At 34.7% G+C, this 22,491-nt stretch overlaps 1 protein-coding gene across 15 annotated transcripts in view; it reads right to left on the minus strand.

Annotated features, from left to right (window-relative positions):
• Nucleotides 1-7,348: 7,348 nt before the first annotated feature.
• Nucleotides 7,349-22,491, minus strand: part of TPR8 (Tetratricopeptide repeat (TPR)-like superfamily protein) — a 111,624-nt gene continuing 96,481 nt past the window's right edge. For all 15 annotated transcript variants that reach the window (XM_088964809.1, XM_088964810.1, XM_088964807.1 and 12 more), the window contains 3 exons: nt 21,893-21,939; nt 21,687-21,737; nt 7,349-7,836 (listed from right to left, as the gene is read on the minus strand). In XM_088964809.1, the coding sequence (XP_088820935.1) occupies nt 7,450-7,836; nt 21,687-21,737; nt 21,893-21,939 (485 nt within the window). In that variant the 3' untranslated portion in view covers nt 7,349-7,449. The remainder of the gene's footprint in view (nt 7,837-21,686; nt 21,738-21,892; nt 21,940-22,491) is intronic.

Below are 22,491 nucleotides of genomic sequence, written 5' to 3' on the forward strand. Positions count from 1 at the left end.
CCAGTGTGTATATCATGTGAATTAAGTAGGGCTGCAAATGAATTGGACCGGATTTGGTAAAAGGTATATCCAATCCAATCTAATAAGAAATCTGAATGATCCCAATTTGAAAAGAATCCATTCGATTTTCAAGAGTATGATTTGAATTTGAATATCTTATCAGATATCAGATTCGATTAGAATTGTAATAAAAAATTTTATGTTATAATATAAATAATATATTATATTATTTATATAATATAATAATCTACTATAATATATTATACATAATATATAATATATATCTATATAAATAATATATAGAATAGAACATACATATATGATATATCAATATTATATATAATATAATGTTTCATAACTAACATATTGGATGGATCAGGGTATATCCGAATTCATCCATTAACTAAATGGATCAACTTTCCGGATCCGATATGTTTTGTTAGGATCAAGGGTGGCATCCAAATGTGGCTCTTATGGATCGGATTTAAATTCAATCTGACTTATTTGCATCCCTAAATTGTGAAGGTGAAAGTAGGTGTCAACATAAATTTCGTGCATAAATTTGGAACACAAAAAATAACGAAAACAAATTCAAAGAAATTTAATTATATATTTATAGAAAAATGTAAGTGGGATATAAATTTTTTTTTTTTTTTTTTTTTGCGAAAAAAAAACCCTTTGACTCTCTTGTCATGAACCCGACCTGATCTTGTATTTGTAGCTTGTCATGGACACGATTTGAAAAGCTTGACAACTTCTACTTGTAAAATGAATTTATAGTGATCAATTGTACGTAAACAAAGCTTTTGTTCACAATCAATTGTTGATTTGAGCATGAACCAAAACTCTAACCTTTAGTTGTAAGAGATCCTTCGGTTGTGGTGTTTTGAGAAAATCCTTCTTGTAACAACAATTTGATGAATTAAATTTTTGGGTTGAAAGTTGCAATAATTTAATCATAAGTTTCTTGATTGCACCGATTTCAAGATAGAAGCTACAACAACTTGGAAATATTTCTAGTAAGGAGCTGGAGGAAAAGCCAAAGGGGGAAGAACCAAAAGAGGAAGCTCCAAGGGAGAGAGAACCAAAGGAAAGAATGATTTCAGTTGAGCATGCCTCTCATCATGCACATGGCTAACAACATTTAACTTGAAATTTCAACAACAACATACGAACTAAACTTTTTTCAAATTCTTCTGTCTTCTTCTTTCCTTCTCTTGATTACCTCTCAGACAGAGAGTCTTATTGCTCTCCTCTCCATTTTATAATAGCCTCACTTGAAGAGCCCGCCCAACCTCACATTCGAATCACCTTCATCAATGGAAACTTATTGTAATTTAGCAAGACAATCTTCAACAAATCTAGCAGCAATTATTGATTTCTTTTTAATGAAAAGTGACAATTGTCATCGGGATCCACTAGATTGATTGGATCAGAATCAATTATAATTTGAAGCTATTTGGTAAGCAACTATTCCACATGTTGTCGGTCAAGATAGCCAACCAACATTTCCTTTTCTTCTCTTTTTAATTGTGTTGCACTTAGGTTGATTGTTATTCAAATGGGCTCCACTAAATTCACAATTCGGTGATATATCTTTCGTCCTCATTTAAATGTAATTGAGTAAACTGGATTTATCTTCCAACACTTGGGGTCAAACGCCACTTGGCAAAGGGGTTGGGCCCATGCATCATTTAGTGCATTGATCAACGATGACTTTCTTGATCGGTTGGCCAATTAAGCCTTAGTTGCTTTTTAAATGAGATTCCCTATATCCTAATTTAAGATTCAGCCCATCTGTCATTGAGACCATTGCATCAAAGGTCTTCTTGGGCTAATGGGCTAATACTTTGGGTCCTAAAAAGAAGCCTTTCATCTTTGGTAGGCCCAACATGCCCTCATTTGATTTCACCAGCTGTTGGACTGAGATGTCAACCAATTCAATCCTTGGCTCCTTGCCGTTTTCTCCTCTTAGTGGGTCCAATAGGTCCTTTCCATTCAATTTCATATTGGGCCCTACTAAATGCACTTCTTGGGGTAAAAATTTACATACCAACAGTAGGCATTTTCCCGTGTATACTGTAAATATAATTCAGATTGAAAGATATATTGTAATTCATATTCTTTATCATCACAAAAAGTATCTTGCACCAGCATTAGCATCAACTACAACAAGATATTGCAAACAAAAGGGGAAGACGGTATTTTACAGCAAAAGGGTATGATTGTCTTTTTATTATTTTTGTTTATGTCAATTGTAACAAGGTATGCTTAAGTCTATTCGAAAAATTTAGGGTATGCTTAAGTTTATCAAAATATACTGTTCTATTTCCACCAAATGATACCAAAATGCACTAGTATACAATTCAGTTTTACTGTAGAAGTGATTCAAAATGCCAAGTATAATAAGGGGAAAGATAAAGGAATCCTAGAGTTTGTTTAGTGAGACATTGTTGTAATGAAGGTGATGAGCCTCCAAATGGAACAAGTTTACTTTGAATACTGAAGAAGCGAGTTTCAAATAATGTTCTTGGACTGTTTCACTAATGATGAGCTTTCTCCTATGTGTAATTTTCTTGCTGATGGCAGTAAAAAATGAGAATGAAAATAATTTGTTAGTTATTAAGTCTTGGGTATAGAAGAAGACATGTTTAGTGTGTTAATTATGAATGTTTCAATACCTTGCCCAAATGTATGTCGTGTTGGTTGGGGAAAGTTCAGTGTTGTTCTTGCATGATCTATGTAATTAATTAATCATACAATTATATTGAATGGGTTGAGTTACATATTGTGAGATTGAGGGTGATAATACTTTAGGTAGATTGAGTTGGTATAGGACAAAACCGAATTTGGTCCTCACAAGACTGTGTTCACACTGTTTGCATAGTCTTTTGTAGCCTTGTATCCAGAATATCTCCCCATGAAAAAAAGCATACAAGTATAGAGATATTCACAATGCACAATTACAAAAGGTTGTACAAACAACATGAACACGGTCTTGTGAGCACTAAAGCTAATCTCGTATAGGACACATATGGTGAAGGATGTTCTTGTAGAAGGGTAGGAGTAGTAGCATCATTTTAACAAATTTGAAAGGTTGTATAGGCAAATGGACAAAGGAAAATATGAGTATAATGGTGATCAACTTATACATTGATTTGTAGCCCTTTTGAGTTGCATATATGACACTAGAAGAAGATCTACATATGTTCATGGAGGTTCAAAGTTAGTTTCTTGTATGTTGAACAAAAAGTTTTAAAGTGTTCAATGTTTTACCAATTAACGCTTAATATTGAGTACGATAACTAGAGAGAATTGTTTTGGAGGCTCAACAGTGATAGTGTTAGTCTTTCTAAATGTATGAGTGTATTTAGTTGCTCAATTGTTCGGAATAATCATCCTAAAATATTGTTGCTAATTAATGTTGATTTTATGTGATATATTTTTTTCTATAAAACAAATTGTCCCTTGGAATACGACCTAAGACAATAATATTTGTTTATAAAATATTATGAACATTTCTTTGTTGGACCACTCTTAAAATCTAATTGAGACCCTTGTACCTAAAAGATGAAGGTTGTTATTTTATACAAGGAAGTAAATAAAACTTTTAATATAAATTGGTATAATGTAGCTTGAGGTTGTTAAGGCGATTTTAATGTTACAATTGGTGCAAGTAAAGGCACTTTCAATTGGAATTGCCTTTATTCTTATAAATAGAGCATGCTTCACACCAGAGGCTTTGATCAATGTCAATATATATAATGTACCCAATAATTTTGTACTTTGGAACCTACAAGGAATAAAAATAATTCTAACTAATTTAAAAGTCTTGCATTAGAAGTTAGTATTTATTTTCCAAGTTTCTAATTCATACTTCTTCATGGATATGGGATTCATTTTGTCTAGTTGTGCTTAGGAGAGGATTAAATTCAACTAATGTGATTGACTTTGTTGATGTAGCTTGTTGTGAAGATGGACCCATATTTCTATAGGTTGTGTTTGTTTTTTGTGTAAAATTCCACCCCTGGTTTGTATTTGTTGGCACTTGGATGGAGTGTAGTTTTTTTTATGTAAACTCCACTCACGGTAGAGTTTTACATCAATAATCGATATAAATATTTATATCGATAATTGCACTTTTCAAAATTACAATGGTTCACTCATTTAAACCAATTGGTGTTAAACTCCACTATTTACATTGATAAATATTTACACAGAAAACAAACGCAACCATAACATAACCAAGATCACATTGTTATTGTCAATTATCTCGAGTACAACATCGTCAACATTTCCAACCTCATTCCAAAGTATGATTCTTGTTCTTCAAGTCATTCTTATAGAAAATCAATGTATGATTAGAAGGAAAGCTTGACAAAAAGAAACCTAAAGACTTAAAAAAAAGTATTTTTTTCTCACTAGTATTGATGAGAATGATGTTTCTCTTTCTTGAGTTTATTGCAATTGTTGTTTGTGAACTTGCAAAAATGATGACTCCAATTACATCTATACAAGTCATAATATAAGAAATGTTATTATTCTAGTTAAATGGAAGAGATATAAATGTAAGTGAAGAAAAAAACAAGTATTGAATAAAATAAATATACCAATAAAAATCCTTTTACTTTTATAGTTCTACAACGTGTTAAATCGAATAAAATTGTACTCGTATAGTGGAATGTATGGGCAATCTTCAATAACTTCAAATATGGTTGTCTTATTTATAAATTTTAAGTGGGCTTTTTTTCTAACAACAGTGAACTCATTATCAACTATTACAACCTCTACACAAGTTAATACACATTGCCTTCCATAAATTTTCAAATAGAGTTGTCTAGATGACGTGAATAAACTTTTAATTCGATGTAATTCACTTTGTATATATTTGTTGATTGCATGTTGGTATCTTTATATAAAAGGAAAATATAAAAACATTATATATATAATGTGTAAAATTCAAAACTTACTATTGAATCAATAAAGACCACCCTACAAACTCTTTTGATCGTCCACCTATTTGGAATGTATAGGTCTCAATTATCCTTGCTAACCTACCTTTGAAGTCCTAGTATAGGTTATGCATATGCAAGTGATAGATAGGACTTGATCTAAAAGATATGCTATAGTAAACTCTGAAAATACTATCATTCTCTCCAAGTCTTAACTCTCTCTCTCTCTCTCTCTCCTTCAACTAAACTATTGAATAGTGGAAGTCAAACCAAAGTTGTTTGGATGACTAATAAAATTGGTCTTTGGGTCTTAAATATATCATTTTAACCAAATTTGATGCTTACATTGCATAGAAATTATGATGATTGGATGATTTTATGGTGACTAAAGATTATATTTGTTATTTATGTAGGCATATATGTCGTCTGAGCTTTCTAATTGTGTTAAGCCCAATAGAATGGCCCGACATATATTGTAAACCACACCAAACTATAATAAAATGGTTTATTTTGGTTTGTTTTCTATACCAAAATAGTTTGATTTGATTTGAGAAAATCTTAGACCGTATTTTATTGGTTTAGTATGAAATCTCTAAACTGCATCAAACTAGACAATGAACACCCCTATAAATCCAAGGATTAATAAAATTTCATGAGGATGTAGCTATGTCCTATCCGAATCCGATCTAATTAAAGGCCTTCTTGATTTTAATTTTGAGTTGTGAGATGCAAATATCTAAGAGTAACTCTAAAAAGATTATAAGATTATTTTGTTTTCCTTTTCTTCTCATAATCTTCTATTTAAACTATACTAATGAAGAAGCCAGCGTGATACATTGGTTGAAACAAATATAAAAATCTATAGTTAAAAATAAATTAAATTCATTAATACAAATCAAGTATGATAAAATAAATATAATTTGGGATAAAAATATGGTCTTGACCCCAAGTTGTGAAGACTTGGATTTAGGTCTTTAGTAGCCACAACCTAATTTAAGCCTATATTGGCATTTGGCATCCTATACCTTGTCAATTGTCTCACTTTTTGATGATCAAATCCCATTGGCACTAGGGTTGGGGGTTAAGGGGATGGGGAGATGGGCTACCCCCATTGTGCAGCCCCATGAAACATAAGGAAAAAAAAGAAAAGAAAAATGAAAAGGAATGAAAACTTTTAATCAATGGTGTTGGTGACAAGATTGAAACACTATAAAACAATAATATTTTGACTTTTTTGGTGAATATAATATTTTCACATTTGATTGAGGCAATATAGAACTTTTAACCTTATGAAAACTTTCTTCCCCATCTATATTTAAATCGATACTATTAGAGGGGCAAAAGCATTTTTCTTTATTCTACCTAACCATTTTTAATGTGGACTAATCTTGTGGCAATGGGAGTTCACTTCTCAATACTTGACTTATAAACATGTAATAAATTTATATGTCAACTTGAAAAGAATCCAACTTTAATAGTTAATACAAAGTGTAGGCTATTGAATTAGTATTTATGGTCTTCAAAATTTTCAAATTGCAAAATTTTGATGGGGTCATACCAAAAAAGGGCCTTTTTCGGTCCTCCATTCAGATCATGCCGCCTCATCTAATTAATTAGAATATTAGTGGATGAAATGTTCAAATTACTGATTGTATTTTTGGCCTTGTTTTTTTTTGTTGTCTTATTTTCCTTTTTTTTCTTAATTTATCAAAATTAAATCGAAATATCTTTTGTCCTCTTCCTCAAAACCCTTGTCACTATTCCTCTGCCTCCAATGATTAGTTACAATCTTCACTTACAAATTAACTTTTCTATTTATCTCTTTCCCTCACTCAGACAAAAATGCCTTTTGGTTGGTTTTTTTCTATCTCCAAGAGCAATACATTAATGGTGAATGTTTTTAACAGATTATAACTTAGATCTTTTGGGGTTAGGAACTGAAATGGGGTATGTCTTTCCACTTTATTCCACTGGTTAGGCATAGTATTCATCATTTGGGATACCATTTGTTTAATAAAATGATTTGTTTTTTTTTTAACAACAGAATAGAAAACAAAGAATAAACAACGAATCAAAACATTTCTTTTTGGTAACTAAACAACGAATCGGAACCCAATCTTGCTTTTTGCTCAAAAAACCATCTAGCTATGTTATTTGCCTTCATCTTCTTAGTTGTTGGTTATCTTCCTCTTCACCGGTGATTCTGCTACCATGGTAAAGAGAGGGAAAGCACTAAGTCCTAGGGGTCCTTGATGCAAGTTCAAAATCTCTCTCTCTCTCTCTCTCTCTCTCTCTCTCTCCCCCCTCGCTAGTCATGGCTTAGTAGCCCAACTAGGAACAGAAAGACGAACATAATTACTAGTGAAGAGCTAACCTAATGTTTCAGCCCGTCTCCATTGATTAGAAAAATTGATTCATATCCATTTAGGGAGGGAAAATGAACAATGCAAGTATAGTACAATCTATTCTTTTGTACAGTGTATCAGTATCCATTGTATTAATTTGGTGCTGATCCACTATTCATATTTCCCTGAGGATGATCATGGGGTGATGCCCCTGAGAACATCTCCATCACAGATCTCCAAGCACCTGTTAGGTCCACCGGTACTTCATCTCCGAAATTCATGCTTATGTTCCCACCTATTCTTATTTCAGGCTCATGAGATCCATCTGTGTTGCTTCCATCATGTGATCTCTCTTGGGTCTGCCGGCCCTGCTGATATGCAGTTGTAGCCATATTCATGAGCATGTTTGCAAAATCTGTGGGAAGGCCAGCTGCATTGAAAGGTATTGATGTGAATGGTGATGATGCATTTCGGCTCCTAGACGCTCCTGTGGACTGGTTATCTGAGTCTTGGTGATTATGACTTGTTGAACCTGCATTCTGTTGGAATGGAAAATGTGTTAACAGTACATTCAATAATTAAGTCAAAACAATCATGGGGTAGAATGCTGTTCAGCAGAATCACCAAAATAAATTGTATTACACACAAGAATGCGATAAATAATGACTAATATCTCTAGTTTTAATCACAGTTGCAGTAAAGCTATCCCCACGGTAGGAAGATTGTCTTTTCACTGCCCAAATCACTACAAAGAAGTGAAAGGTTGAGAAATGACTTTAAAGACAATGTAGAAATACACCATTTTGATGAAATGACTTTTAAAATGTTGTATAAAGACAAAATCTAACTAGGTTAACAATTCAAGAAACAGACATAAAAAGGAAAGCTGCACAAGAAGGTAAATTTAGAAAAGGAAACTGAATGAGGTTGAAAGATAAGAAGAGATCAGCAAGGAGATGAGGAATTCAGTGAGAGAAGGGAAAGAAGGGGAGGCAAATAAAGGATTTTTGTGCAGGTCTCATACAAGCATTCAGAATGAAATTAGTGAGTTGGAATACAAGGGGTTTGGGTAGTGCTAGGAAAAGAGCTTTAATAAAGGAATTGTTTAAGGAGAATCCGGACATAGTGGTTATTCAAGAATCCAAGCTTACGAATTTTGATGTCAGGTGGGATAGTGTGTGTGGAGAGCCATAAGGATTAGTTGGGCATGGTCACCTTCTTGGGGTGCTTCAGGGGGTCCAGTTACTGTCTGGAGGAATGATTTAGTGGAAGGAATCAAGTTATTAGGCAAATTCACATTATCTGTTAAGTTCAGGTCTCTTGAAGATGAATTTGAGTAGGCCCTAACAAACATTTATGGTCCGAATGGATACAAGGAAAGAAATGAATTTTGGGAAGAATTGAGTGATATATAAGAGGCTTGTGAGAGGGCCTGTGGTGCTTAGGAGGTGATTTCAATGTAATCAGATTTATTGACGAATTCAATAATCCTAGATAGAATATCACCTTGAGTATGAGGAGATTTAATGAGCTAATTGCTAATTTTGGGCTAAAAGAACTTCCTCTCGCATGACAGATTCACTTGGTCTAAATTCCTACGTGCTCTAAACTAGATTGGTACCTAAGCAAATCCTATGTGCTCTAAACTAGATCGATTCCTATTTTCTATGCATTAGGAGGAGCATTGGGGTGGACTAGTCATGGAAGATTTACTGAGATAACCTCTGACCATGGCCGTTTTCCATTTCAGAGGAGTTGAGTGGAAGGGGGCCCTCACTGTTTAGGTTTGGAAACATGTGGCTATCCCACCCAGGTTTTATTGACAAAGTCAGGGATTGGTGGGTTGGTTGTGCTTCGAGGGCCAAATGGAAGGGTATGAGTTTTTATTAGGAGATTGAAAGTGCTGGAGGTATTTTTGAGGTAAGAAAATAGGAGGTTATAGACAAGGTTGAAGAGTTGGACCTTAAGGAAAATTGAGGTATTTTTGAGAAGAATGATAGATTGAAAAGGAGATCCCCAAGGACACAGTTGGAAGGCATCTTAATTAAGGAAGAGATAAGCTGGAAACAAAAATCAAGGTATATTTGTTTAGGAGGCTGGTTAGTGAGAGGAAAAGGAAGAATTTTATTTCAAAATTAGAAGTAGAAGGTGTGGCTCTCACTCAACGAGATGAAATCTCACATGCCTTTTCATAGCATTTCAGATCTATATTTAGGAGGCTGGTTGATGACAGAATCTGCTTGGAAGGGTTAGATTGGCCTAGATTATCAGAGGGTTCAAAAGATTGGCTGGAAAGAAAAGTTGAGTTGGAGGAAATTAGGAAAGCAATATTCTCCATGGATGGATCTAAAGCACTACAGCCAGATGGATTTACTATGGCTTTTTACCAGGGCTGTTGGGACTTTCTGAAAGATGATATTTTGGAGGTACTTAATGATTTTTTTTGAGAGGGGTATCATTAATCTGGGATTGAATGCTACTTTCTTAGCTCTGATACCCCAAAAGGCTGAACCCCTTCACCCTAGAGACTTCAGACTTATGAGTCTAGTAAATAGCTTATATAAGATCATCACTATGGTGCTTTCTTTGAAGATTAAAAAAGTTCTTCCACATTTAATCTCCCCTAACCAAGGGGCTTTCGTGCAGAATAGACAAATTATTAACCAAATTATAGTTGCTAATGAATGTGTGGAAGAGATGAAAAGGAAAGGTAAAATGGTTTGATCTATAAATTAGACTTGGAGAAAGCTTATGACCTAGTGGATTGGTCTTTTATGTTAGAGGTTTTGAGTGTTAGTGGATTTGGGGAAAGATGGTATCAGTGGGTGACTGGATGTTTATCAACTTGCCATTATTCAATTCTGGTAAATGGAAGAGGGGTGGATTTCCTTCAGGCCTTGAGAGGGATTAGGCAAGGAGACCCTTTGTCACCCTTCTAGTCCACACTTATTGCTGAAGCATTAAGTAGAATAGTAACTAGGGCCGACTTGAGAAATCTGGTGAGAGATTGGAGAATAGGTAGGGAGGATGCGCCTATTACTCATTTACAGTTTTCAGATGATACAATTCCTTTTTGTAAATGGGATGACATGAATTGGGTTAGAAATCTAAAACTAATAATTCAACTTAATTGCTGAAGCATTAAATAGAATAGTAACTAGGGCCGACTTGAGAAATCTGGAGAGAGATGGGAGAATAGGTAGGGAGGATGTGCCTATTACTCATTTACAGTTTGCAGATGATACAATTCCTTTTTGTAAATGGGATGACATGAATTGGGTTAGAAATCTAAAACTAATAATTCAATTTTTTGAACGTGTCAAATCTTAAGGTCAGTTTTAACTAGAGTTGCATTGTAGGAATGAATCTGACTAAGAGGGAAGGGGAATTTACAAATATAATGGCGTTTGAGATGGCACAGTAGCCAATTAAATACCTTTGTCTACCTCTAGGCCACAACCCTAGGTGTTAGCTTTTGGGACCCAGTGATGGAGAGTTTTACTAAGAAACTTGCTAGCTGGAAGAACTACATTTTCCTTGGTGGAAGGATCACTCTAATCAGAGCTACCCTTGCTAACAGTTTAATCCACTGGTCTTTAGGTCCCTATCAAGTGTGATTAGGAAATTGGAGAAAATGATGAGAGCTTTTTTGTGGGATCCAGGTGAGGGGGGAAAGGGTCACAAAGTTAGTTGGGAGCATGTCAACAAGAGAAAAAAATTAGGAGGATTGGGAATTGGGAAAATGGTTATGGCAGTTTTTGATGGAAAAGATAAAATCTTTTACATATATTAAATTCATTATTTTCAAAAGTAATACTACTATAATAAGTATTTAACAGAACAATTTCATATCAATTAGTATCTAAAAAAGGTTATTAACTTTATATGATAAATATTCAAGATGGAAAGCAAAATAGAAAAAACAAGGATGGAGTTTCTGTTTTATTTAATTAGAGAGAGAGAAAGAGAATAAAAAAAGAACCTCTTTATAATTCTATTCTTTCTTTCCTCTTTCTTTTTTTCTTTCTCTTCTTAACCTTTTGATCTTTTAAGTTTCAATAGTAAAACATTAAAACAAAGTATAATTGATATATATATATATATATATATATATATATATATATAGATAGAATTTAATAAAATCTTTTAACACATACATTAATAAGACACAGCAATATAAATGATATTATAAAAGGCACCCGCCTTGTATTTTTGTTGCCTAGGAGGGCGCATAGTCACCTAAAAAGCGCCTAGTAACTAAAAGTCGAGGCGTTTGGGTGAGGCACCCAGCCGAGGGTGCCTAGTCACCTAGGTGACACCTTGACAACTATGTCAGAGGTTCTCTCTCCTTTTTTCATCTGATGTAATTCCTTTTATTTAATCAATGGAATTTCCAGTTATTGATAAAAAATGCACAAGAGCCTGAATTGAGGGGAAGGGGAAGGGGAAGAGTGAAAATACAAACATGCTGGTTCATGAAAACACAAAGTTGGTTTAGTTTTGCATTGATAAATTTTGTTTCCTTGCCTAATGCTTTTGGTTGTTATTGGGTATAAACATGAATTCCAAGACTGAAATCCACATTTTTGACATTGACCAACTTTAAGTGTGAAGTTTGTAACCATTTTTGGAACATGAGATAACTGTCATTTCCAATACACAAATGTACTCTTATCAAACACCAGAAAAACTGAACCAGATTGCATAAATGCATCAAACCGGCGTTTACCCTCTTCCCAAACAAAGCCTAAAGGAAAAAAAAAGGAAACAGAAGCAAAGAGTGATGGAAAAAGTAAATAGAAAGGAAATGATGATAGAACTAAAAAAGAAAGACTGAATTTGGTCTTATGGAAAATGGGAGAAATTAAGAGAAAAAAAAAGCTGAGGAACCAATGCCCAGCCACAATGGTCATGGTTCCCCAAAGAATTTCTTACTTTACCTTCCTACTTTCATTTCCCATTTTCATGGTATGGTTTCAACATGGAATAGGAAATGGAATTATATACTCCCGTGCCAGCAATTGGTTGCATGTATTTCCAAGAATGCTACTGACCAAACAATTCATTTTAAGTTATTGACAACCAGTTTATATCCAGAATGTCAGGTGCCTCCACATCTCACATATATTGAGGATTATCAGCCCTATGTTAGAATAAGAAGAGATGTGAAAAAAGGGGTGGGAGCTTCTCTTCTGACGAGCCCTACATATTATCTTTTATATTAGGCTATGTTTGGTTTGAAGGAAAAAGTAGGGAAAGGAAGGGAAATATAGGGAAAACTATACAAGGTTTGTAAAGGTTTCCCTACTTTTTCCTTCAAACCAAACATAGCCCTAGAGATTCATGAAACATGAAATTTCAACTCCACTCCTGATTAGATGGCAGCAATAAGAACATAAAACAATTGTAGGCCCATGCCCACTCAGCCCAAATGCAAGAAAACAAAAGGAATGGCAATGAAGGCTTATGATTACAACAAGGGGTGGAAACGAATTGAACTTTTCATGACCTATTCGAGCTCTGCTCATGAAAATCTCAATTCGGCTCGTTTTAAATTGAGCTTCGAGCTAAGCTTGATCCCATTACATAGGCCTGTTTGTTGTGAGGCTCTCAAGCCTTATATATATCTATATATATATATGTAATTTTTATTATATATAATAATATTTTTATTTTTTCTGTATAATAATAAATAAAATTTACAATTCTTAATTTTTTATATGAATATTTTTTATTTTTTTATTTGTATGACAATAATAATTTTTATAATTCTTAAATTTTTGTATGTAAAATAAAAAATGTTTTTATATGTATAATTTTTATTTTTTATAAGAAGCTTGGCTCATAGTCGAGCTCGAACTTCTAAGCTTTTGAGCCAAGCCAAATTTGAGCTCGAGTCTCTAGCTTGAGTCGAGATCGAGATTGAGCTTGAGCCGAACATTGTTTTGGCGAGCAGAGCTCGAATAGCCAGGTATTCAGCTCAGCTCTGCTCGATTCCACCCCTAATTACAACTTATGTCCAACAACTTATATTTATGCTCCACTTGCATAGTTATTCAGCAAATCTTGCTCTAGTAAGGTCCTTAGTAAAGTAATCAACTAGCTGTTTTGCAGATGGCATGTAGGGAATACAAAGATCTCCAATAAGTATCTTCTCTCACACAAAATGTCTGTCAATCTCAATGTATATGGTCCTATCATATTGGACAAGATTGTTATCTATGTTGATTGCCACTTGATTGTTGCAAGTTTTAAAGGTCCAATGACAACCATTCTCAATTAATTCAAAAGAGTCCAAATCTATAGTAATTCAGCAACCCCATGAGCCATGGCCCTATACTTCGATTCTGCACTTAATCTAGCTACAACAGTTTATTTTTTGCTTCTCCAAGTAATCAGATTTTCACCTACAAAACTATAATATCTAGTAGTAGACCATCAATTGCTAGTAGAAGTTGTAGAACCTTCCCAGTCAACATCAATATATGACTCAACTTCAAGCTTTGTTATGCTTCTTAAATAACAAACCTTTCCCTAGGCATAACTTCAAATATCAGAAAACTCTCTCAAATCTCAACAGCCTTCATGTGAGAAACATGAGGAACATGCATGAATTGGCTTACAATGTGGATTGTGTATGCAATGTCAGGCCTAATGAGAGACAAGTCAAGAAGTTTCCTCACCAGCCTTTGGTAACTTTCTTTGTCTGAATATAGTTTCTCATAACTCTTGCAATCCATGATTCTGCTCAATAGGAGTCTCTACAAGTCTACTTCCTTTGATAGATGTAAATCTCTTCACCAGACCTCACTACCTTAATTCCTAAGAAATATCTTAGAGATCCCAAACTTTTAATATCAAATTCTGAAGCCAAAATCAACTCTTGAATCCCCTTTGGACCGTTCCTAGTGACCACCATATCATCAATATACATAATTATGTGGTTACCCTTCCCCCATCCTACTTTAAAAATGTGGTTATCTCTCAAACCAGGCCCTAAGAAAATGCCTGAGACCATACAAAGCTCTTTTTAGTCTACACACTTTCCCTATTGTGTCATAACATGGAGGAACCATGTAGACTTCTTGCAGATTCCCATTCAAGAAGGCATTCTTGACACTTGGTTGATGTAGTTCCCAAGAGTAATTTGTTGTTAGAGACAATAATACCCGTATAGCTTTCAACTTGTCAACCGGGGAAAAGGTCTCCTTGTAATTTATTCCCTCCTATGTGAACCACTTTGCATCCAACTTAGCTTTGTATCTTTCTACATACAGAATCATTTGCTTTGTAGAATTTCATTGTATACACCCATTTGCAGCCAACTATAGCTTCAAAATACCTGTAAAAGTTGGAGACAGAATACCAAACAAAAGTGCAGAAACAAAGAAACAATAGGCAATGGATAAATGTGAGTAAGAAACAAATTTATTTATGGGATGGATAATATGCAAGTCCCCCCTTGGGAGGTTCAAAGAAAGATTGTGACTCACAAAAAAGTGTCACCTTTAGTAATAAATTTCCACCCTGTATGTGGATTAAAATATTTGTACTTTTTTTGTGTGGTTGATTAACCTTAAAAGACAACATGAATAGCTTTTGGATTCAACTTTGTCCTTTTCGGATCCTTAATATGTATAAAACAAATATAGCCAAAGACTTTCAGAGGTAAAGAAAACTGAGGTTTACTTGGACAGAGAATAGAAATAGGAGTTTTCATACCAAGTACCCTGGATGGAATCCTATTTATTAGATAGGTGGTTGAAAGCATTACATGAGACCAGAACTTCTTTGAAACCTTGTGTTGAAATAAGAGAGCATGCACCATCTCCAAAAGATGTTCAAAGAACAAACTAAATGAATTTTTAAGTACTCAGCTGCATTGTCAGACCTGAATTGTTTAAGTTTCTTTTCAAATTCAGTCTCAATCATATTGCAAAAGACCATAGTGATTTTAGGAACTTTGTCACATTCTTTTATCAAATAGATCCAGGTATATCATGAGAAATGATCAGTAAACCTAATAAAATAGTGATATCCATCCATAGAGGTAACAAGTAAAGTGAAGAACCCCACACATTAGCAACCACTCCCAATCATTTTCCCCACCAGCCGGTCTTGGAAAACACGAGTAGGAAAAAATGTCAAAATACAATCCAGGGTTTTTGTTATTGGGAAACAACCTCTGTATGTACAGTGGTAAGGCTGTGTACATCTGTCCCCCCCCAAACCCTGCATTGGTAGGAATCTCATGCATTGGGCTGCCCTAATAGAAACAAAAAGCAAGTTTTTTTTTTGGTAATTGAAAACAAAAAGCAAGTTAGTAGCAAAATTTGGGAGATGCAAGGCAGATTTAAGTAGGAGGTCAAGGTTCAAAGTATCAATACACCCCGATACGCCGCAAGGGGTGTACTGACACTTTGAACCTTGTGCTCATTTTTTTTTAGTTTTTTATTCTAAAATATGCCAAGGGGATCGATTTAAAGGCCACAGTTTTCAAGGCACCAAGGTGAGGCTAGGCTACAGGGGGCACCTTGTCGCCTAGTTGCCTAGGCAATGGATTTTTTTTAAGTAAAAAACATATATTCTAGGGTAGTTCCCTAGGTTCCATACTCTATATTTCCTAGGGGTGTTCGGTTTAAACCGAATAACCGAATTGAAATTTTGGTTTCGGTTTGTTTGGGTATACAGTTTGGCTTTGGCCTTTTATTACAATTTTATAATCCTTGGGTTTCGATTTCAGGTGCGGTACTTAGAGGTTCGATTAACCGAAATAACTGAACTTCTAAGGGTGTATTAGTAATTATATAGGTCTTTAGGCCAAAACCAAAAATCCTTGAACTTTTACTTTATTCTTTGATTTCTTTATGACTTTTTGTATATTGTACGTTCGTATCTGTCAACTGTCGAGTCTTCCTCTCCAAGACACCAATTCTCCGTCTTCCCTCTTTCTAAAGTAGCAAATTCAACCTCCGGCATCGACAAACGACGACAAGTGAAGTCTCAGGTATTTAATATTTATCGTTTATTTTTTTTTCTTTTTCTTCCCTCATTCCCTGTAATTTTGTTTTTTGACTTTCTGAATCACTGAATCAACAAACTCCAACACCGATAGACAGCAGAAAGTGAAGTCTGAAGTATTTATCATTTATTTTTTCTTTTTCTTCCCTTATTCCCTATAATTTTCTTTTACTCTCTGAAGCAGCAAACTCTAGCACCGACTGATCATAGCCATATTAAATTCAACCAAGAAAAAGTGAGAAAAAATACATGTTAAATGATTGAGAAAACCACATGAATCATGATCACTAAAATGGATTTTCGGTTCTAAGCAAATCAACCGAAATAACCAAAAAAAAAAAAATTGGTTCGGTTTGTTTGGTTTTGGAAGAATTTGGTTTCGATTTGGTCTTTAAAAATACTACATTGGTTTTAAAAGTTCGATTTGTTCGGTCGGTTTTTAATTGAACAAACTGAATGCTCACCCCTACTATTTCCTTAATAATTATCCATAATTTTCATAAGAAAAGTATAAACATCATGTTAAAGTACAGAAAATCAACATATTGATGAGAAGAAAAAGAAGAATGAAAAGAACATTCAAACAATATAGGGGAGAAAACCCTATTTTTGTTATAGGAAAAGAAATTCTTTTCTTAAGATAAATAAAGAAGAAAAATTTATTAAAGGAAACGGAAGAAAATACAACAGGTGACAAGGAATCACCTGAAGACCCCATAATTAAATCCGACCTCCCGGAAATCAATAAAGCTCAATCAAATCAAAACAAGTAAACTCAAAAACCTCCCATATGCAAAAACCGAAAGAAAAAGGCATATACCCTTTAAAAGACTTATCTCCCATCTTTCCAAAGCCAATTAGGCAGACCACCCAAAAACCCCTTACCCTATGCAATCCCCACACCCTTCCTTCCAATCCTTCATCTATAGGAATTGCGACTGTTTTTTTCTTCTTCACAACTTTTCTTGTCTTCCTTACCCTTTTATTTATGCCAACCCCAAATAAATCTCCCCTCAATCTAGCAAATACTGTTGAAACTGTCACCGTTCAATTCTTATTTTGGTGCTTAAATCTCTTAACTACAATAAGGACTATCTTATCAATCTTCTTCTTCCCCTCAGTTTCGTTAATCTTTTCTAGTTCTATGATGGCATTCTTCTCAAACATTTTTTATGCTGGCAAGTCGACACCCTTCTCCCTTTCCACAACCAAACCTCTAAAAAGTCAACAATTGGAAAATTCTTCCCATTCTTTATTATAGATTCTTCCGTCGATTCTTCCACTTCCTTAAAAGCATTCCCTGCACATTCCCCTCCACCCAAGAAAAAAAGGCCCAGTTTTATACTTACCTCCAATTCCTTGTTGATGATTGTATTTAGATCGGATTTTTTTCCAACCTCATGTATTTCATCCATCAAAGTCTCTCCTTCTGCTTCATCTCCTAAGTCATTGTCAATAGTTAGCGTTCCATAACCTCTTTTCCTATGGTAAATCTTTGTTTCTTCACTCCCAACACATTTTCTCTCCCTAACATCCACTTTATCATTAATCTCACCCACGTCCTGCTTCTTCCCCATTCTATCCTCCGCTTCATCTTTTTTTTTTTTTTTTTGAGAAAAGGCAATGTAAAATTTTATTGATAGAAAAAACTTGTACAAAGTACAAAGGCTCCCCAACTCAACACTTTAGAAGGGGAAATAGCCCAAACATAACAACATTACATATCCTCTGCTTCATCTTCGTCTACACCCTTTCTAAAATTTCTCGTCTTCTCATCCTTATTCTTTCCAACCAAGCTCTCCATACCAACATCCTCTCCCCCTGAAGCCCCCTTGCCAAACATTTTTATTGGTTCAGGTTTTGAAGTCTTTAAGGGTTCAATACAGCAGTTAGCAATGTTTATGTTGATTAAACCCTAACAAATAAGAAAATATTAAAAAGAAATTAGTATATAAACACACAAAATGAATATTTTAGTTTAGTAATGTCAATTTTATAATTATTATCTCAAAGAGTTAAGAATACAAAAGTATTTTATAACACAACATACAAAACTGCTTCACGATTAGGCTACTTAACATTTAAAAAACAAAGTTTTGGGTAAAGCCTTGAAAAAGGTGTATCAGCTACCTGCTGATACAGGGTGTAATGTGTCGATACTTTAAACCTTGTAGGAGGTTCTCCCCAAGCTAGATGTCTCCCTTCTTAGGATAGTGGAAAGAAAACCATTGGCAATTCTAACTTTGTCTTGCCCAGAAGAAAGCTGATAAGATGAAAACAAGGATAATGTGTTCGTCATATGCTCATAAGCTCTTGAGTTGAAAGTCCAAGAGCATCTAGATGGGGACGGCATAGTACCATTGGCAATTCTAACTTTGTCTTGCCCAAAAGAAGCTGATAAGATGAAAACAAGGATGATGTGTTCGTCATATGCTCATAAGCTCTAGAGTTGATAACCCAAGAGCATCTAGATGGGGATGGAATAGCACTAAGTGTAGAATCTGTACCTATCTTGCAAAGGAAGAGGAGGCAATGGAGGAAAGTTTCAATTGTGCTATAACCTGACTAAGAATTACCTCTTCGGTTGTGAATTCAGGAAAGTGACTAGAGAGAGAAGTGGTTTGTCCCAATAGAGAAGAACCAATGTGATTGCTCCTTTGGGCATTATCTTCAACATTTGAGTTTAGAATATATCCTAATGTATTTGGACCGTTGCAGGACTTCTTATCTTTTCTCAGGGCTGCTGTTTAAGTTGTGAGGTGTAAAATCCAGCATGTATCCATGGTGTGCTTTTCCCTTCCATAGTGAGAAAACTTGAAATTCTTCTTATCCAACATCACATTAGTAATCTATAAGCTGGACAGATTTGGATTCTCAATGTTCGCACCCCCATCACCAGTTCAAAAACCCCTAGAAGTTACCTCACTATTGTTGGGAGATAGTTGAACCTCTAGTCCCTTGAAACTCACTTAAAGGAAGCAGAAGCAAGAAGTACCTTTTGGTTTGAGTACTAGGATAACACTACCATCACACAGCAGGAGAGGTAAAACTCCAGAAACACCTGGGCTGCAACTTCCTACAATCTAGAATTGATTGCAGTCATTTGGACAGCAGCTCTCTCCTCTTGAAGCACAGTGCTTTCACAGTCTAGCTTCTAAACTTGCAATAAATCAGGTCTCCCTAGTAGTCAATTGACAGCTTAGGGTCTCCTTGGCCTTAAATCTCATGGTAGAACCCTAGAAAATGAAAGAAATATCTGGAGAATTATGACTATGGTCCCTCTACTTGGTTGACTATGGCCCCTCTTTCAAGACAATGTTAGGGATTAAACCATCTACAGTCTAATTCTCAAAGACTGATTATGGTTCCCTTCAAATGAAAATGAAGAGTAGAGGGAAATAAACCATCTACAACCAGGTGCCTCTACTTGGTTGATTATGGTCCCTCTTTCAAGACAGTTAGGGATTAAACCATCTTCAGTCTAATCACCGAAGGCTGATTATGGTTCCCTTCAAATGAAAATGAAGAGCAGAGGGATGAAAGTCGTCTACAATCAAATATTCAGTTTGATTGACTACGGTTCCCTTTTTGTATGCAAAAATCCAAGGATTAAGGCTGTCTACAATCAGAATTTCATCTGATTGACTACAACTTATTGTGAAGAAAGGAGTGAGAAGGAAATTTTCTTTGTATTAAAAAGAAAATAGAAATGTATTGCTGTATAGTTTCTCAATTGTATTTTCTTTTTCTTTCTTCTCATTCTTGTTCACTTGATGTAAAAGAAAAGCAAATGAAAAGTTCTTTTAAGTACCCTATTGTTGTTTTCTTTTGTTCTATGCATTCATTTCTCCAAGTCAGAATCAAAAGGTGTTCTCTACTTTCTTGTGGAGATGTAATTTAGGGGAACAACCCGTATGATTCCCTGAATGGGCCTTACCCAAAATAATAAGAGCTCGATCACTTGATTGAGTGAATTATGTTGCATGAGAATTTATTAAAATTTTCACACCAATAAACTTATGTCCCACAACAAGAATGACAGATCATGCTATTAAAATTTATGACCTGTTACTTGGCTCACCTCAACAGATTAAAGTATATTTCAAGGGATTATATCACTATCAGGTAGATAAAGTTATTGGGTGATGGATACAGGTATCTGCATCTTCTCCAGAAAAAGTACCATTATTTTAATGGTGTCCCTGGTTGTTCTAATGGTGAAGCAGGAAAAGGAGACAACTATACAAATGAAAGAGAGAGTAGGAACCTAGGTTTTAAATTTCTCAACATATCGGCCGATACGGCCTGATATGTACCACTCCAAGGAAGGTCTGATACATGGAACATGTAGAATTCACATGTTTCGCACTTTTTCGTGTGTATCGGGCCGATATGGGCTTGTTATCGGACTGTTTGAGGTCTGTATTAGCCAATAATATCCTGATACAAGCTGATACTGTAAGTGTATCATTTGGTTTCATGTTTTCAAGTCTGAATTTAAATTCCTCTTATTAATCTTGTTTCTCTCTTTGATTAATTTCAATAATTACTTCTTAACTAAAAAAAGCTAAAAACTAAGGTTATAGTCTTTTAGTCAAAAGAATACGTTCAGAAGTTGCCCTGTAAACCTTAAGATTAAAAGCTTCATGATAGAATGATTTAAAGCAAAATTTAAACTCATAGAAAATGTAAATGGTTGTAATATATCGACCAACTAATCTATTACACAAAGAAAAACTAATATTTAACTTCATGTTTGAAATGAATATTGAGCTAGCTCAATGTGGTAATCATGTAAGTTAGGTGGCCAATGACATTTTTACTCCACATATCTAAAATGCTATAACCAACTTATGTTATAAGACTATCTCTTGTTCTCCATATAGTGTCGGTAGTGTTCATTGGGGAATATGTATGTCATGGAAACTATCTCTTGTACTCCACATAGTGTTGGTAGTGTTCATTGGGGAATATGTCGATTCCAGTAAAATTTTGTGTCACTACCCATGGAAATGGAAATCTGTTGTGGAAATATTAGGGAAATTAGGGACATTTTAAACCATGACCCAAAGTGCATGCTGGCATTCTCTTAAAATTGTCTTTCCGATACACCTTGCATTTCCAATACTTTGAACCTTGGTAGGAACTTACAGCTTTCACTGTAATGCATGCATCTTGTCCATTGAAAAGGTAAAGAATGCTTCTATTTAACTTAAATGTATCAAGAACCACAGGTATGACTATGATGCCCACAAAGAGTGAGCAACTATACAGTGGTACAAGAATCCCTGCGATATGTATGTACAGAACAACTCATCTTTGCACCAAATAAATAAATCATGATTAATGAGGAATAGAAAGTAACTACCTGACCATTTCCAGAATGCTGCATCTCTTCCTTCAGTTTTTGTTCAGCCACCTATGATTAGAAATGAAAAAAAAAAGATTAGCTCATATGAAAAACGAGGACAGTGTGGGTGTTGGTGCGTGTGTGTGAGAGAGAGAGAGCAAAAACAGTGACATGGACTGTGTGTGTGTATGATTAAAACAATAGGGGAAGGAACATAGACAAACCCGGATATTTTCTCTTATGGAATCACTGTTTGGATCCAACTGTAAGGCTGCATACATGAGATGTCAAATCAAGAACTAAGTAGCATTCAACTATTATAACAAAGTATGGTAATGGCAAGATAATGATATTTCCAACAAAATCAGTAGTTCAATAGAAAATGTTTCAGAGAGATTTGCTATTTTAGAAAGTATATTAGATTCATCTACAAGTTTAGATTGAAGTCTAGTGTTTGTTTTTGAAGAAAAGGTAAAGTATCACATTATATTTTAACACTGTAAAAGATAATGTTTACATGTAAAGACCAAGTATATACAGCCAGTAACTATACATCTAGAAGTAGAGCCACTAAAACCAAGGCACTCCATACAAAAATAGATGATAAAAAATTTTACTCCATATCAGATCTGTGTATCAACTGAATAGGATATTATATTAAAAAAACTGGTAGTGTGGAACTTTCCTGAACAGGTCATTGGCTTATAACCAAGCGTGTACAGTACCCACAGCCTGATTACCACATCCTCCACAGTTTCTTTCCTTCCTATGACCCAACTGACCGCTAGGGAATTATACTCCATAGAATCCCTTATGGTTTAAC

Source organism: Nelumbo lutea, chromosome 1 (assembly GCF_056320005.1).
Source record: "Nelumbo lutea isolate HS-2025 chromosome 1, American lotus-T2T, whole genome shotgun sequence".
Lineage (NCBI taxonomy): Eukaryota > Viridiplantae > Streptophyta > Magnoliopsida > Proteales > Nelumbonaceae > Nelumbo > Nelumbo lutea.